Source organism: Triturus cristatus, chromosome 9 (assembly GCF_964204655.1).
Source record: "Triturus cristatus chromosome 9, aTriCri1.1, whole genome shotgun sequence".
NCBI classification, from domain to species: domain Eukaryota; kingdom Metazoa; phylum Chordata; class Amphibia; order Caudata; family Salamandridae; genus Triturus; species Triturus cristatus.
Window position 1 is genome coordinate 378328584 of NC_140592.1, and position 16567 is coordinate 378345150.

General features: G+C 44.0%; 1 protein-coding gene across 1 annotated transcript in view; it reads right to left on the reverse strand.

Moving 5' to 3' along the window:
* Positions 1-12755: 12755 nt before the first annotated feature.
* ZNF541 (zinc finger protein 541) overlaps positions 12756-16567 on the reverse strand; it is a 1112036-nt gene continuing 1108224 nt past the window's right edge. Inside the window, exon 16 of the mRNA XM_085627847.1 lies at positions 12756-13784. Within this exon, the coding sequence (XP_085483973.1) occupies positions 13592-13784 (193 nt within the window). The 3' untranslated portion in view covers positions 12756-13591. The remainder of the gene's footprint in view (positions 13785-16567) is intronic.

The window sequence follows — 16567 nt, forward strand, 5'->3', positions numbered from 1 at the left end:
TAGATGATGGATCCCTGAACAGTGTCATGTATGTGCATGTTTGCATTGTGCTGAGGGGATTACCAGGTAATTGTTCACGCAGCTCTCTGATGGATGTCACATGCGGTTTTTCTGAGTCCCCAGATAGATCATGCAGTCTGTGTGTTCTCTTTTGTACTGCCAGTCACCGGTGTATTCAACTGTGTAGCCTTGGACCGTGTCATGTATGTGCATGTAACTTGCATGATCGAGGTAACCATTAGCGGCGATACTACGTGTCTCTCGGTCCTCTTTCAAGTGCTTGCCGTCCTTTTTCCCCAGCAAACCCCCCCCACCCCCCTAGGGCGGCAATCTGAGGGATAGCCCCGGGCGCCACAAGCTCTAGCTACGCCTCTGAAGATAATTAAACAAGTGAGTTTTTTTTTCTTGAATGTCTTTGATATATTTTTGCGTTTCAGACGTTCAGTCATGCCACGATCCTTGTCGTTGTTGACAACATCAGACCACTTTAAGTAGAGTGCAGCCATAGAGTGGCTTCTAGGGATGGCAGTTATCATTTATTTTTGCTATTATTGCCTAATTTATATTTTGCCCAGCATCCTCAGCCTTTGGCTCACATTTCTTGCCCTCCTTAAAAAAAGATTGATACATAAATGTGTATTTTAAATTCTTATTGATTTACATTTGCTGACAAGGAGGAGTTGTCATTTTTCCTGCACATTTTTTTTTGTGAAGGCAGAGATTAATTCTATACTAAGAAAATTGATTACTTTCCATCGCGGTTAGTGCTGGCCGCGTCATAGTGCTCTTTACTTTCTAGCTTTCATCCATGTTGCACAGCAGCCATGCAGCTGGACAACATGGCTTAAAGGCATTGACAAAGTCAATAGCTCGTGCCTAGGAGCTGTGAAGTGACAGATGGAATGGATAGTGTAAAGTACCGATGCAGAATGGAGATGCTGGATATAAGTGGGATCTCTCTTATTAAATATTTCTATCCATTCGGAAAATATAATACGCCATAAATAATGAAACACCCATACTTTCCCTCACATTTTTGTACAGTTGGTTTGGTATGTGCATTTGCAATGAACAGCGCATCAATTTAAGTAACATGGCATTCAAGTCTACCTCACTCTTGCCCTTAATATAGAATGTTAGCTCTTTTGTCAGTCCTCAGAACTCCGAGGTGAAGCTACTGTCATATGTGTGCATGCTTTTGCTGTATCGGTGGCCAATATGACATACATCACATGTTATACAAATCACAGGCCTTTATCTTTGATGACATAGGGCTAGATTCAGAGTTTGGCGGACTGATAACTAAGTCACAAACGTGATGCATATCCCGTCTGCCTTATCACAAGTGCCATAGGATATAATGCACCTGTATTAAGGTGGAGGCAATATCCATCACGTTTGTGACAGAGTAACCCTTCTGACAAAATCTAAGTCAAACCCTTAGTTGTTGCTTGTGCCCTGCAGATTCCTCATCTCATAAATCTAAAAGGCATCAGAATGAATCCAAACGAAAAAAGGAGTCATATTTTTTGAGTAAAAGGCCACCATGGTCCTTAAAAGTAGTTTGTCGGAGAGAAAAGTGGGTCAAGGCTGCTTCACCGAGACAGCCCAGATCTCACCCATGCGACACAACCAGCTAATGTGATTGCAGTAACAGAGACAGTTTTGAGAGTCAGAATACACAAGGAGCAGCTGTGCAGTAGCTCGAAATGGTTGCCCATGAGGAAGATCAGGACCAAATTAAGATCCTACTGTGGCACCATAAATGGTTTGGGGGGAACATGTGTGTCCAATCTTTAATAAACCTCATCACAACAGGTGGCTTAAATAAGGACGGCTCGTCCGGTAACCAGAAAAAAGCCAAAGGGTTGTCGAATAACCTTTAATAGGGCCCACTGCAGGGTATTGCTGGGTCAAAGACAAAATAAACAACAAAACATCCAACTGTTTGGCTTGCAAAGGGCTTGTTTTTAGAATTCCACACCATGCCACAAATTTGCCCTAGCAACCAACATAAGTGGACTTCGTATAGGGGTGCCTAGCAGCAATATAGAAATGCACCACCTCAGGTGGCAGATTGAACCCAGTCAATTGCTGTCGCCCGATCCCCATGTCTGGAGGTGTATAGGTGTATATTGACCAGATTTGGCTGCAGAACCCTGCCCTGCTGCTGCAATAGAAGATCCTCCTGAAGTGGTAGCCTGATTGGCGGACAGATGCTCTTGCCTAGAAGTTCTGGGTACTACACTCTCCTGACCCAATCCATAGTCACTATGATGACATGGGTACCGTCGTTCCTGTTCTTCTTCAGAACTTGGGGCAAAATAGGCAGAAAAGAGTACAGGAGTTCCGTACTCCTCTCCAACCCGAATGCATCTCCTAGAGAGAGAATTCTTGAGAATTCCAATGTGTAGAAGTTTTGACACTGAATGTTCTCAACAGTGCCAAAAAGAGCCAGCCAGGATTCTCCCACTGTCGGAAGATGCCCCGTCACCTCAGGGTGCAACCGGTATTTGTGATTCGCCGGGCGTCACTGGCAAAGCTCATCTGCTCTGGAATGTAAAGATCCCCCAGGTGGTTCAAGATCAGGGAGATGCCCTGATGCTCAGGTCAACTCCAGAGGCACAGCACCTCTTGGTACAAGACCTAGGACACCACTAAGCCTTTCTTGATGCAGTACCCAGAAGAGGTGGTGCTGTACATGAGAACCAGCACCAGCCTTTCCTTGATGGACAACAGGAAGATCTTCAACGCCAGGCGGATGATCCGCAGCTCTAACAAATTTATGTGGAGTCAGGTTTCTGCCAAGGGACCTGAGCCCTTTTCCATCTTTCTCAGATGGCTTACCCAACCCAGCAGTGATGCGTCTGTGACAGCAGTTAGCTCTGACTGGAGAAGGGAGAGTGGTCTGCCACTTTTCAGGTTGCAATAGAGCACCATCACTGCAGATCTTGTGAAATTTCCTCAGAAACCTGGATGGCAGCAGGCAAGTTCCCTTGGTGCTGGGCCACCGAGACTTCAGATCCCACTGCAGGGCCCACTTAAGCTATCTGGCAAAGTGGAGAAGCAGGAGGCACAAGGCCAACAGGCCAAGATGCCTCTGAGCTGCTCTCGCCAAGACCCAGGACCATGGGTGAAACAACAGGATCATAGCCCATATATCCTGGACATGTTGTGATGAAGGAAAGGTCCTAATGTTGCACTATGTACAGAACAGCTCCTATAAGAGGAAGCCTCATAGACGAATTCAGGTGTGACTTCTGCTCATTGATCAAGAACCCTAATGATGTTGGGAGGTTCGCTGTTGTCTGGAGGTAGTCTAATATTGACTGTGAAGATCCTACTTTCAACAGCCAATTGTTGAGGTAGGGGGAAACTGGTTTACCCAACCTGATGATGGGCAGCTACCACTGCCATCCCTTTTGCCATCATCCAAGAGGAGTTTGTAAGACCAAAGGGGAGCACAACAAACTGGCAATGCTCTTGGCTGACCTTGAGCCGCAGGTATCATCTGTGGAACTGTAGAACAGGCAGTTTGTTTGTATTTTTCCTTGGGAGGCACCTCACCAGATTCACTTGGGGATGCCATAAGCACCAACTGGTCAGTCTGTCTGCATTATACCTGTCCTCCCGTCCCCCTAATCCAGACAGTCACTTGAAAGAGAAGATTGCAGACTGCACATATCATCCTGATCAACTCGGAGTGCGACTGGTGCCCTTGATATTCCAACCTCCAACAACTGAGATGAGATGACCACTTTGACTGCCTGTCTAGAATAATCTTCTACTGCACCACATAGAACACTGCCAAAAACTCATGCCCTTCTATGATGCTCTAAACAATACATTATACAGGCAAATAAAGTGATATTTTACAATTCACCCTATTTGGCCAAATTACAACTTCTAGCTTAGAATTGTAAAAGTTATCCTTGGAGCAGATGACTTACCAGTGGATGTCTCAATGTACTTATTTGTACCATACTCTCCTTCCATATGAGAGATCTTGAAATCAGCCAGTCTGGGTCAGAAGTTTCGGTTGGCCAAGGCAACTGTAGGCCCAAAACTCTACCAGTAGGGACCTGTGATTTAGGATTAGAAGCCTCCTTTTATATTGAATGTAAATAGCCTCAGACTAGTAAGGCTGGGAGAGACAGTTTAAATAGTTCCATTATCAAGGTGAGCGGCCACAGCCAATAGGAAATACCCCAAAGGCTGTTGCGAAGAGGAAAATCCCCTATTTCCTTCTTGGGCCTGAAACAGGAAGATAAGCTTGGGTCAGAGGTAGTAGGAGTGTTTGGGAGTAATTCAGCTGAACCCCACTCACAGTCCTGAATGTGTCTGTCAAGGTCTTCAGCAGTAGCAGGGTTTTGTTCCTGGTAACCCTTTCTCTGGACTGATGAACAAAATATCCGCGAAGTCCAGTCAATGCTCAATTTACAGCTCTATGGGGCCAGTTTTTATCAAAATCCTACTTGCCAGGCGGTTCTGCAAGACAGAGTTGGGTTGGTTTCAGCTGGTCACTGCTAAACATGGATGCCACCTGACATCTCAGTAAAGGGCTATGATTGCTAGGTGATGGTCAACATACCACAGAAAATGGCGCATTCACAGTATAAAGCTGATTTGGCAGTATAGATGATTTGGACAGGTTTATTGCTAATACTAACCAGACACCTTGGAATTTTTGGCTGGGCTTTTCGGTTGTAGCATATATAGGAGGACAAAGACAACCTACAGAGGAAACATCGTATTGTGCGCACCCACAGCCCCATAAAAAATATTAACTCGCCACATTCTACTTGGAACCACACATACTAGGCATCATGAGACCCCCACTGGTGACTGTGCACTATACAAATACATATAACATAATATCATTCACCAGGAGGGATGTAAGGACGAAACCCAGTTATTTTGGGATGGATGGATGTCACAAAGGAAAGACTAATAGGCCACCACCCCCACCAAGGGACTGTGTTCATACAACTTAATGCAGCAGCCAACGGTTTGCTATAAAGGTGCAGAAGCCAAATATGGGTGGAGGTACACTTCGGACACATCGACAACCAAAAGTACGCTTTAAGAATAAAAGACATTACACAACCACCTTCACTGTCCTGACAGACTGTTGGTTGCACTAAAGGAAAAATCAGGGAAGGACAAAAAACACAACGTAGCAGAGAGGTTCAGTTGTTCAGCGCCATGCAAGGGTTTCTTTACAACAGCATGCCTATCAGAGCAGACAAATATAGACTACACCAGTCGAGGACTCCCTCACATCTTATTGGGAAAACCTTTCAGAAAATGCCAGCATTCTCATGGGACATTCCTTGTGCTCTAGATTACGGCCCAATCATTTTAGCAACACAGAGCACCGAAGATTAGAAAACCAGGCGATCGTGCAGTGTGGTCAGCTAGATAACATGCACCTTCCCCGGGGAGTAACTTGGGGTTCCACCACGCCTGGTCTCTACCATCTGATGGATGAAGAGACGTGGGGCAAACCATAATAAAACCAAGTCACAGTTCCTCAGAACTCTTTGTGCTTACACAAGACGCAATGAAGTAACACTGCCTAATCCATCAGGCTGAGTGTTCGCGTCTGCTGGACTCCTAGATGGATTATTTGATGCAAGATGGGGTTTGTTTTGTACAGGTAGCAACCAAGACAACTGTATCTACGAGTGGAGGTAATTTTTTACGGTGGTCTATCAAAAGCAGGGAGAGACTCTTTTTGATTTCTCACAGTTGGACGAACCAGTTTTCTATACCTAAATTTTATTGCCGAGGGTAACTCCAAAATCGAGTGGATCCAGCCTGGGAAGGAGAGAGCAAATCCCATCTTCTGCCATTATTAATAACAAGGCCTCAGTTAACGGTGGGAGGTGAAATAAAATCACTGCTACCACACTGTAGTGTGTTGGTGGTAACTGAATTGTCAGTAATCCTGCCATGGCAGATTTACCGCACCTGCCAGGAATCAGCTGATTTTACATTTACTCCTTTCTCCACCGAAACTGAAAAAAAGAGAAGGGACCCAAGGGCCTCGTTAGACTCCTCCAAAGTCTTTGGGCTATGGTCAACCACCCCTCCTGTGATGCTGATGGGCTCTCGTCAACCACGGGAAGAAACCAGCGTCACCTCAAAGAGTTCACTCACAAGGGACTGCTGTCTCCCTCCACTGACAGGCCAAGAGCCAATTTTTCCAAAGACAGGCCCAGAGACCAAACTCAGCAACCGAGGCACCAAGTAAGGGGGCTGGTCCTGACACCTTTTGATATTGTCACTCCAAAGGTACTTTCCTGTGTACATTACCAGAAAATCAAGTTATAAATATAAAATACAAAAATATTGTAGCCAGAATACATATGATAAGAACATATAGATAAGCACAGACTTACTATACTTAACTCCACGTATGTACCTAGACAATATATATCATACAGTAGAGATGAGGTTCTACAGTCAAACATCTTCACAAAAAAGTGAGCATCTCCCGTGGAACTACAGGCTGTCGTATCCACGGGGGATAAAAATGTTAACAGGACGCGAGTAGTGCCAGTCAAAGAGGCCAGGTCAGGGTCGCTAGCTTTAGCCATGCGTGGACCTCTGTTAAATAAAATCGCCATAGTGTGGATAAGTGGATAAGTGTCAAAATAAAATGAATATATGTAATCTAACCTTAGAGAATCGATTATTTTATTAACATTTTAGTATGATGCCTAGATTGTTCCCTGCAACATGTTTTGTTTAAGGGAAATCTGTAGACATAATAAACTTCAAATGCATCCCTTTATATGGGTCCCCTTTTTCAGTATCCTCTATTAGTTATCGAGGTCAAACCTCAGTCTTTGGCAGAAGATGAAAGTTTTTACAGCAGAATATTGCAACCTTCACACTGCCAACGCGAGTGTTATCTGAAGTGTTTAACTTTTCAGCAAGTAAACTATGTTATATGTATGCCACAATACCGAATGACAAACCGCCGTCCTGAAACAATATCAAGTGCAAGACATCAACTACCACTATATATCCAGAAGGTAAGTGTGTATCAGTAAATGTAGATTCACTCTTGGTATTCTCACTATGCATATTTAACCTACTTTGATGTGGAGTGGTATTAGACATCCTGCACTCGAACCTGGAGGAGAGGGTTGTCTCAACTGAGGCCGAGGCAGCTGCTGCTGTATCTAAAGTGGATGCCCATTGTTCACAGGTGGCAGATATACAATGGAAGCTCGAGGACATGGAGAACAGACTGAGACGGAATAATCTCAGGGTCCTTGGGATCCCGGAGGGGGTCGAAGGCTCAGACATCAGAGCGTATATCATCAAGCTATTTGACTTGGCATTCCCAGAGTTATCTAGCTGGAACTGGTCCTGTGAAATACAGAGGGTACATCGTACTCCTTTTAAAGTACGGAAAAATGCGAGGGAAGGAGATAAGCCAAGGGCTATACTAATCTTTTTGGGTAATTTTGTACTGAGGCAATTAATTGCAGAGAAGGCAAGACCGGATGCGAGGAGGTCTAGTGAGGGAGTTTCTTTCTTCGTTCGGCCAGATTTCTGCCACGCTACGGTAGAAAGGAGATGGAGACTTCGGCAGCTCATTAAACCCTTCCAGGAAAGGAAACTACAGGCCTACCTGATAAACCCCGCTCAGCTAAAGGTCATCAATGAGGGGAAGATCAACTATTTTGCTTCCGAGATAAAGGCGAAGGAGTATCTTGACTCTCTGGGCATTTAGGCTATTGCGGGATTGGTGAACTAGTTGGCTACTATGTTAGGTTGGGGTATATAGGCCTCAGCATCTTCTTTGATTCATATGTGGACTTTCCCTAGCGAGGATGTTTTGGTTATAGGTTATAGGTGACGGGTGTTTCTATGAATTCTCATTGTGATCACTGCTTCACATCATATGCACAGACAAGGTCTGTGCGCCTCGATTGTGGGGGTCTTGGGGGGGGTGTGGGGGGGGTCGGGGAGATGGGGGGTAGGAGGGGGTGTGGGGGGGGTGGGGTGGGATTATTGGGTGTGGGGGGAAAAAGGGAAAAACGAGATAAGCTGGTGTTGTATGGTCATATGGTGTTGTATGGAGGTTGGTAGGTACGAATTCGGTTGGCTCAGAGCTGTAATTTTGTTAGTAGGGATGATGACGATGGCGATGTTTGAATTTTTTGAGACAAACCGGGTATACAGTGGCAAGGATAATCAAAAATTATATAATGTCAAACATTAGGATTTGTACAGTTAATGTTAGTGGTTTGAACGATTGGAAGAAACGTCAAAAGTTGGATTACTTTGTTAATTATAATGGGATTGATGTACTTTGTCTGCAAGAGACCCACCTATCGTGGGCCAGACGGAACCTACTCTGCATCAAGGTTTTGACCTGCTAGCCTGTACATCACAGACATCTATAACCAGGGGGGTGGCAATTCTAGGTAGATCATCATTAGGGGGGTCGAGGCGGGTTGAAAGCGATAGTCTGGGTAGGTGGGTCATTGTAAAGATGAGATTAGGGTATACAATTTGTTCAATTTATGGGCCAAACTGTGATGATCCTGATGTTTTTGACTTCCTGGAAGAAGAGTTAGCTGGCTGGTCAACCCCAATGATTGTTTGTGGCGATCTGAACATATCCACTGGCTGACATAATGTCTCTAATTATATAGGACGGAAACCAAAGGTTTTTCGGGCTATGTCCTCTCTAATGAATTCACACGGGCTAAAGGATGTTTGGGGTGAAAAAGAGCCGCAGAACCCTGGGTATACGTATTTTTCATACCCGTTTCAAAAATATTCTAAATTAGACTATTTTTTTATATCGACATCAGAATTGAGCAGGGTTAGTATAAAGAAAGCCCCAAGAGTAATCTCCGACCATAATCCGCTGATCTTATTTTGGAGAATAGATTTAGCAGCAAAAAGTCATACTAGTTGGACCTTCCAAAGAAGGCTACTATCAGACCAAAGATTTTTGGAACATATTAAAAAATGGTCAGGGGAGTTCTTTGACGCAAACCGCTATAGTACATCCAGAAACAGCGTCTGGGATACTTTTAAGGCGGCTCTTAGGGGGGAAACCATTAGCTGCTCAGCAGGACTAAGGAAGGCGGACAGGGGAGAGCTAGACAGGCTTATGGGAGATTTAAATAAGGCGGAGGAACTGCATATTAGGGACATCGGGAGCGGAGTGGATGGGACGGAGAGCCAACGAAGTCTGGCGATTATTAAAGCTGAACTTCAAAAACTGGTTACACAGAAGGCAGTCGGGGATTATCAGGCATCAAGAGCTAAGCGGTATGAGACAGGGGAGCAGGCAGGCAGGGCACTAGCACTCCGTATCAGACAAGACAGAACGAGGAACATCATTTCGAGTATACAAGAGGATGGCAAGAACTACTCGGAGTCAACAGAAATTTTAAAGGTTTTTAAAAATTTTTATCAAAAACTGTATGAAGAAGAGAGCCATCAAGGACAACAAACGGCGGAGAATGGTAATAGTGGCCCAATGCTGGACACACTATCTAGAGAAGAGTTAGATAGGGATATAACTGGAAGCGAGATTCAGGCTGCCCTACGGGAACTGGCTGCCGGTAAGCCAGCGGGGCCCGATGGAATCCCCCTGGAAGTATATAAGAGTATCGAATCTGAGATAGCCCCTATCCTGTTGGATCTCTTCAATGGCATACTGTGCACAGGGGACATTCCAGATTCGTGGAAAGAGACCAACATAATTATCTTTCATAAGAAGGGCAAACCCAAGGAGAACCCAGGCTCTTACCGGCCTATTTCGCTCATTAATGCGGATACCAAACTTTATTCAAAAATCTGGGCCAAAAGCCTGGGGAGGGTCATTGGCGGTCTTGTCTCTCCTTGGCAGCATGGGTTTGTGCCGGGGCGCGGCACAACGGACCACATTCGCCGAGCTATAGCACTGTTCGATGCCCATGCTGCCGGGGGGGGGGGAGAAATGGCCATGATCCTCCTTGATGCGGAGAAAGCGTTTGACCGCGTGGTCTGGGAGTATCTGTGGGGTATCCTCGTAGGCAGGGGGTTCGGCCCTAGGGCTATGAGAGCCCTTAGAGCCATGTATAAAGATCCGGTGGCCAGGGTGTGAGTAATGGGAGAGAGTTCGGAGAAAATTGTAATCAAGAGAGGAACACGTCAGGGCTGTCCCTGTTCTCCGATCCTCTTCTCACTTTATATAGACCCTCTGATTCAAAGAATATTGGGCTGCCCTCAGATCAGTCCAGTGATGGTGAATGGGTATAAAAATAAACTGTTAGCATATGCCGATGACTTGGCGGTTTTCACTACCGATCCGCAGCAGGCGATGCTGGTACTTGCAGAGCTGGCGAATGACTTCGGCAGTAGGTCCGGGTATCTTCTAAACGAGGGGAAGACCCAGATTATCTGCACGAAGAACATTATTAAATCAGACAGTAGATATGTAGACTCAGCAGTTTATTTAGGGGTAAGAATTAACGCTTCAGTGGATAAGATCATCATAGAAAACTATTGTCCGCTTATGGGATCGATTGAAGCAGAATTAAAAAGGGTGGATGTTTTACACCTCTCTCTGGTAGGGAGGGTAAACGTCCTCAAAATGTCAATATTCCCGAAGGTTCTTTATTTGTTTCGGGCTATCCCATTACTGCTGGAGGAAAAATTATTAAAAAAGCTGGAATCAATATTTAACCGGTTTATCTGGCAATACGGGAAGACAAGGCGCTCCATGAACCTTATGTCGCTCCCGTATGAAAGGGGGGGCATGGCTCTACCAAATCTTCGTTTATACCATTTATCTTGCCTTCTGGCTCAAATGTCAATACTTTTTTTATTCAGTCCCTAGCTCAGAAGTGGCCCAAGGAAAGAGTCAGGATCCCCCTTCTATTTTTGAGCTTTTATTGGGGAAGAAGGCTGTTGGGCTCCTTTTAAGTGAGGTGGACCGGAGATATTATAAGAAGGCCCGGTTCAAGATTCTGGGTGGGGTCTGGGGGACCTGGAAGGCTATTCAAAAGTTGCTAGGAATCCCTAAGATCAATGCGCATCTCCTCCTTTGGAATTCTAATCTGTTCCCTCATTTGGGTATGGATAGGAATTGCCTGATTTGGAAAGAACTGGGAATTAGAACCATAGGGGATATTATGGAGGGTGGGGAGGTCCTTAGGTTTGAAGTGATTCAGTTTAAGTTTGGGATTCCGTCTAATCATTGGTTTTTGTACGGACAGTTAGTCCAAACGCTGATGGCATTTAGACCAAGGATCTCCGTAACAAGCTGCTTCCCCCTGATTGAATATTTAGGGAATGGGGGTAATAAAATCAAATTTGTTTATAAGCATCTATTCGTAGGTTTGCAGGACGATTTGGAGAAAACAGAATCTGCAATTGCAGGGAAATTAGGTGATCCCGATGTGGATGTAGATCTAGCACTTGCATTAAATAAGAGACTGTTTCGATCTTCTAATTTACGGGCTCAGCACTACAAAACTGTGTTTAACCTGTATTTTACTCCGGCAAAGTTGTATGTCTGGGGCCTGGTGGAGAATGATAATTGTCCTAAATGTGAAAATGGTCCTGCGGATCTAATCCACATGTTCTATCAGTGTGATAAGCTTGCTATGATATTAAGGGAAATCTCTAATTTTTTGGAGGGGTTGTTAGAATGTAGGATTGTTCTATCCCCTACCCTGATGCTGCTAGGCGTGGACAGGAATTTGGAGTTGGGCAGTGCTGCCGAAGCCTTGGTTTTTATATCTACGGCTGTGCTGCGTATCCTTATTTCTGCAGGCTGGAAAGATTCCTCCCCTCCCACTTTTCAAATGTGGATTACTAGGCTGCTTGGTTTGCACAATATAGAATCCTGCCTATATGAGTTAAAAGGTAAAAAATTAAGGGAATTAGGTAGGAATATTTGGGCACCACTTGCAATTTGGAGGAGCTCGAATGTCTAAATTTTTATTTCAATGTCTAAAAGGAACACTCATGTAATGTAATGAATATGTATATATTTTTTGTATGACACCAGTAAATCTCAATAATAAAAAAAAAAAAAAAAAAAAGACATCCTGCACTCAATACTGTTGTGGAAAGACATTAAATATGCATTGTTATGGTAGAATAGCCTTATTTGCGACCCCCTGCTTGCTTTCCATTAGTGTATGCCAATCCTGCCTTCTGGAGCTGTTCTGTGAATTAAAAAAACAAATCCATCAAGTTCAGCTGTACTGCTCAGCTTCTATGACCTCTAGGGGCATTCTGCACATGAACACAGAGGTATATTAATGAGCACAAGGGCCACAAATAACATGGTAGCAAGGATATCAAGGTCAGAAGCAGTAGTCATCAGAAATTTTATTATACAAACACTCAAACTAAACTATTAATGCGAACCAGACAGACAATCTAGTAAGATTACTCTCTTTTTTTGCATCAGGACGTGATCTCTCAGTCCTTCAAGTAGCCAGGATTTTCAAATGTTTGCAACACTCTTTAACAATTTGTAATTGGTACATCGCCTTTTATCTTCTAGGCCAGACTATAAGAGAGCATACTTAAAGATACTGAATGGGACGCGGTATTTATTTATCATGTGACAGAAGAAAGTGGGATTTTAAGGAGTACACTGAGCTAATGTGCTTTGAAGTTAGATTTACAAATACGACACCATGGGCTTTTAACAGAATTCTTGGCTTATACCAAGAACTTTCATAGCCTCTAGTTAGACTTTGTTTACCGCTCAAGCTTAGTCCATCCTCTACTCCTTTTCCAAACAACTTCCCCATCTTCCAGCCATTATACCCTTTTGGTGTCCAGCCGGGGGCTATAGCTTATCCTGCACAGACAGACAGCTCTTAAACTAAGAATAAGAACAGCGTGTAAATGAGATAATAAGGCAAGTTCTGCATATCCATAAAATAAATTGTAAAATCTACACTCAAGTTTGACGTAGTGTTGTAGCAGGCAGTGTCCAGATCAGCTATGGTGCTCTAGTTATACAGAAACGTCTGATTATAGCGAACATACGTCAGAACTATGCATGGCAGTGCATGAGCCACCTTCAAAGAGCTATCCCTGATAAATTACAATCCCTGCAATTGCTCTTCAATATTTTAAATGAGAGAGAAGTTGCAAACCTGAACCAAGGTCTAAGACCATGGTGGAATGTATGAATATTTTTCAGAAAATGGAAGACGCCAGTTTTACAGGGCTGCCCATTTTGGCTGGGATTACCAAGTCTGTTATCAAGATGATATGGGACACCTGTAGTAGTCCCGAGTAGCAACAGATCACCCATGGTCTAGTAATACTCAATAAGTCAAACCTGATCAAGACTTCAACACCATGATCTTACTTATATTTTTTCTAGCCTGGAAAATGTATTGGCATCGTAGTGTGGGCAAGAGGAGGATCATGGGCAAGAATCTAAGCACCGAGCTGGCATACACTGCAGTTATATTACCTGCACGTATAAAGGAGTGGCCTTGGTGTCTTATCTGTCATTTTAAGAATGATGATGCTTTCGGAACACATAATCCATCACCCTAAGGACGACCATTCTCACAGGTCCAAAGGTCTTACATCAGCAGACCTGCCTCTCTTGCACCTCACAATCCGTGTTACATAAATTCAGTGGGATTGCTTCATCGATTCCTCTCTCCTTGGGTTCGACTTTGACAGACTTCGCAGGCCACTTTTTTGCCAGACGCTCTATATGCTCCTGCTGACGGTGGCGTTTCATGTGGGCATTGCGGCTTTTTATCTTATCAAAAACCCTAAAAGATGAAAGATGAAAAAAGTTCAGCCTTGTATAATAACACCTGCCTTAACAGAGCACATTTCAGTTAAAGGGAAACGCTGTTGGATTGCCATAGTAAGTATGATTCGTGCAAGAGACACTTATTTAGGGGATGCACAGTAAAAAACAGACAGAAAGAAAACTGGAGCACGAGTTCGTATGGCAGACAGCCCTTCATTTTGTAGGCCACGCCTACATAGCGCATGTACTGTGAGACATATTGTTTACAATTCAGTGGGCCTACAACCCGCCCACAGCATACCATTAGTTGTTTTCGTTGTCACTCTCATTTGCAATCTTTCGAATGTTTAGCTTGTTTAGGATTCCATTCCTTTCTTGTGTTAGCTCCTCCCTGTTGAATGGACTAAGTACATGTGTTCTTCCCTGTCTTTGTTCTTCCTCATCTTTTTGCAACACACAATTTTTTTAATAAGCATTTCAATATTATTCTTGTACCTGCAATGTGCTTTCCTAAAAACACTCCTACATATTCTTATTTATGTTGCTTTTACCCTATCTGTCGTCTCGATTGATGCTTTAATAACTTAAACCTACAACTGTAATACTCTACTCCACTCTACACTTGTCTACGCCACTCCACTCTGCACACTCTACTCTACACCAATATACTCAACGCCACTCCACTCCATCTGCAGCACTCCACTTTACACCACTCTATTCTACGTCACTCCACGCCACTCTACTCTATGCCACTCCACTACACTCTATTAAATGCCACTCCACTCCACACATTGCCGTTCTACACCACTTTACTCTATACCACTCCACTCTACTCTTTGCCATTTAACGCCACTCCACTCCAGGCCTCTCTATTCTATGGCACTCCACTCCGCTTCAACTCCACTCCACGCAATGCCACTCTTTGCCACTCTAGTCTACTCAATAACACTCTAGGCCACTCTACTCCTGCTACTCTACTCTACACCACTCCACTCTATGCAACTTTACTCTCACCACTTTAATCTATGCCACTCTATTGTACACCACCCTACTCCACACAATGGCACTCTATGGCACTCTACGCCACTCGATCTACCTCACTCCACTTCACGCCACTCTACTCACCGCCACTCTTCTCTATGTCAAGCCACTCTACGTCACTCCAAGCCACAGCACTCTAATCTATGCCACATCACTCAATGCAACTCTAATATACACCATCCTACTCCATGCCACTCTAACCCACACCACTCTACGCTACTACATGTCACCCCACTCTACGCCACTCCACACCACTTCATGCCACCCCACTCAATGTCACTCTATGCCACGCTACTCCACTCTTCTCTACGCCACTCTCCTTTATGCTACTCTACTCAACACCACACAACAAACTTTATTTAGCACTGATGAATAGCAGCCACGCTGCTCTACAACATGGCTAAAACACACTGTAACCTTTGGGTTTTTCAGTGAATTTCCAAGGTTTTCTATAAATTCTATTTCCTAACTATAACGTCCCTGTAACCTTTGTTTTTTTCAGTGAATATCTAAAGTTTTTTTACTTTTAATTCCTAATTGTAATCTGTCACCTTTGAGAGTGGGTGTGTGAGTGTCTGTGTGTGTCTGTGTAGGTCTGTGAGTAGGTGTGTGAGTGCCTGTGTGTGCCTGGGAATACCTGTGTGAGTCTGTGAGTGCCTGTGTGGTTGTCTGAGTGGGTGTGTGAACGCCTGTGTAGGTCTCTGAGTAAGTCTATGAGGGCCTGTGTGGGTCTGTTAGTGAGTGTATGAGCACCTGTGTATCTCTGTGAGTGGCTGGGTGAGTGGTGCTATGGATTTTGGGCATTTGCATACTTAGGGTATTTAAAAGGGAGAATCATGGACTCTCCTCTTACCAGGACACAAAAAAAGAAACCACTCATCACAGTCACTACACATCAGATTGTGCTCCAATAGATCAACAATTAATTCACCTCCATTAAGGATTTCATATCGTTTTTCAACATGGAATACGAGAGGAAACACACTTGCTTTGCCTTTGTCATGTAGGAGGCTCTTAGTATATGGTGCTAACTCATTTAAGTGAGGCACCTTGCACCAATACCGACAACCATAGAAAGCTCTCTAAGTGGTAGCTGTGGAGAGCAGCCTTCAGGCTTAGTTCAGGAGGAGTGTTAAGCAGCTTGTTTTACCAGGTCTAATCTTATAGAGTAGATTAAATGAAAAAGAACCAGAGAGTGTATTTATAAAAATATGTCTATTTAACATACAACACTCGCTAACACATTGGTATATCTCCTACCCGGAGATATCAACACTATTACAAACAATACTTCAATGTAAACAGTTAAGTAAGCACAATACACATTGGTTTCCAGGGGAAGACCAAACCATATACGAAGAAAGTGGAATGAAAGCTGCGACCGGAGTTGGGACTTGGGCCAGGAGACTCAGAAGAGTTGGGGACACAAGGAACCAGTAAGGAACAAGAAGAGAGCAAGGGAATGAAGGGGTGCGTCCTTGTCCCCCATTCAATTATAGTCTAAACAATGTGGACGAACCCACTGAAGAATTATTTGACACTCACTGTTGTGGCAAGGTATTTTATGGAACCATTAGGTTTTCTTAAAAGACCCCTCACACACCAACCTGGTGTTGTGAGTTAAAAATATCTCTGGGAATCCTTGCCTGTTCGGTTTATTTTTAAGAAAACCTAATGTTTCCATAAAATACCTTGCCACAACAGTGAGTGTCAAATAATTCTTCAGTGGGTTCGTCCACATTGTTTAGACGACACAAG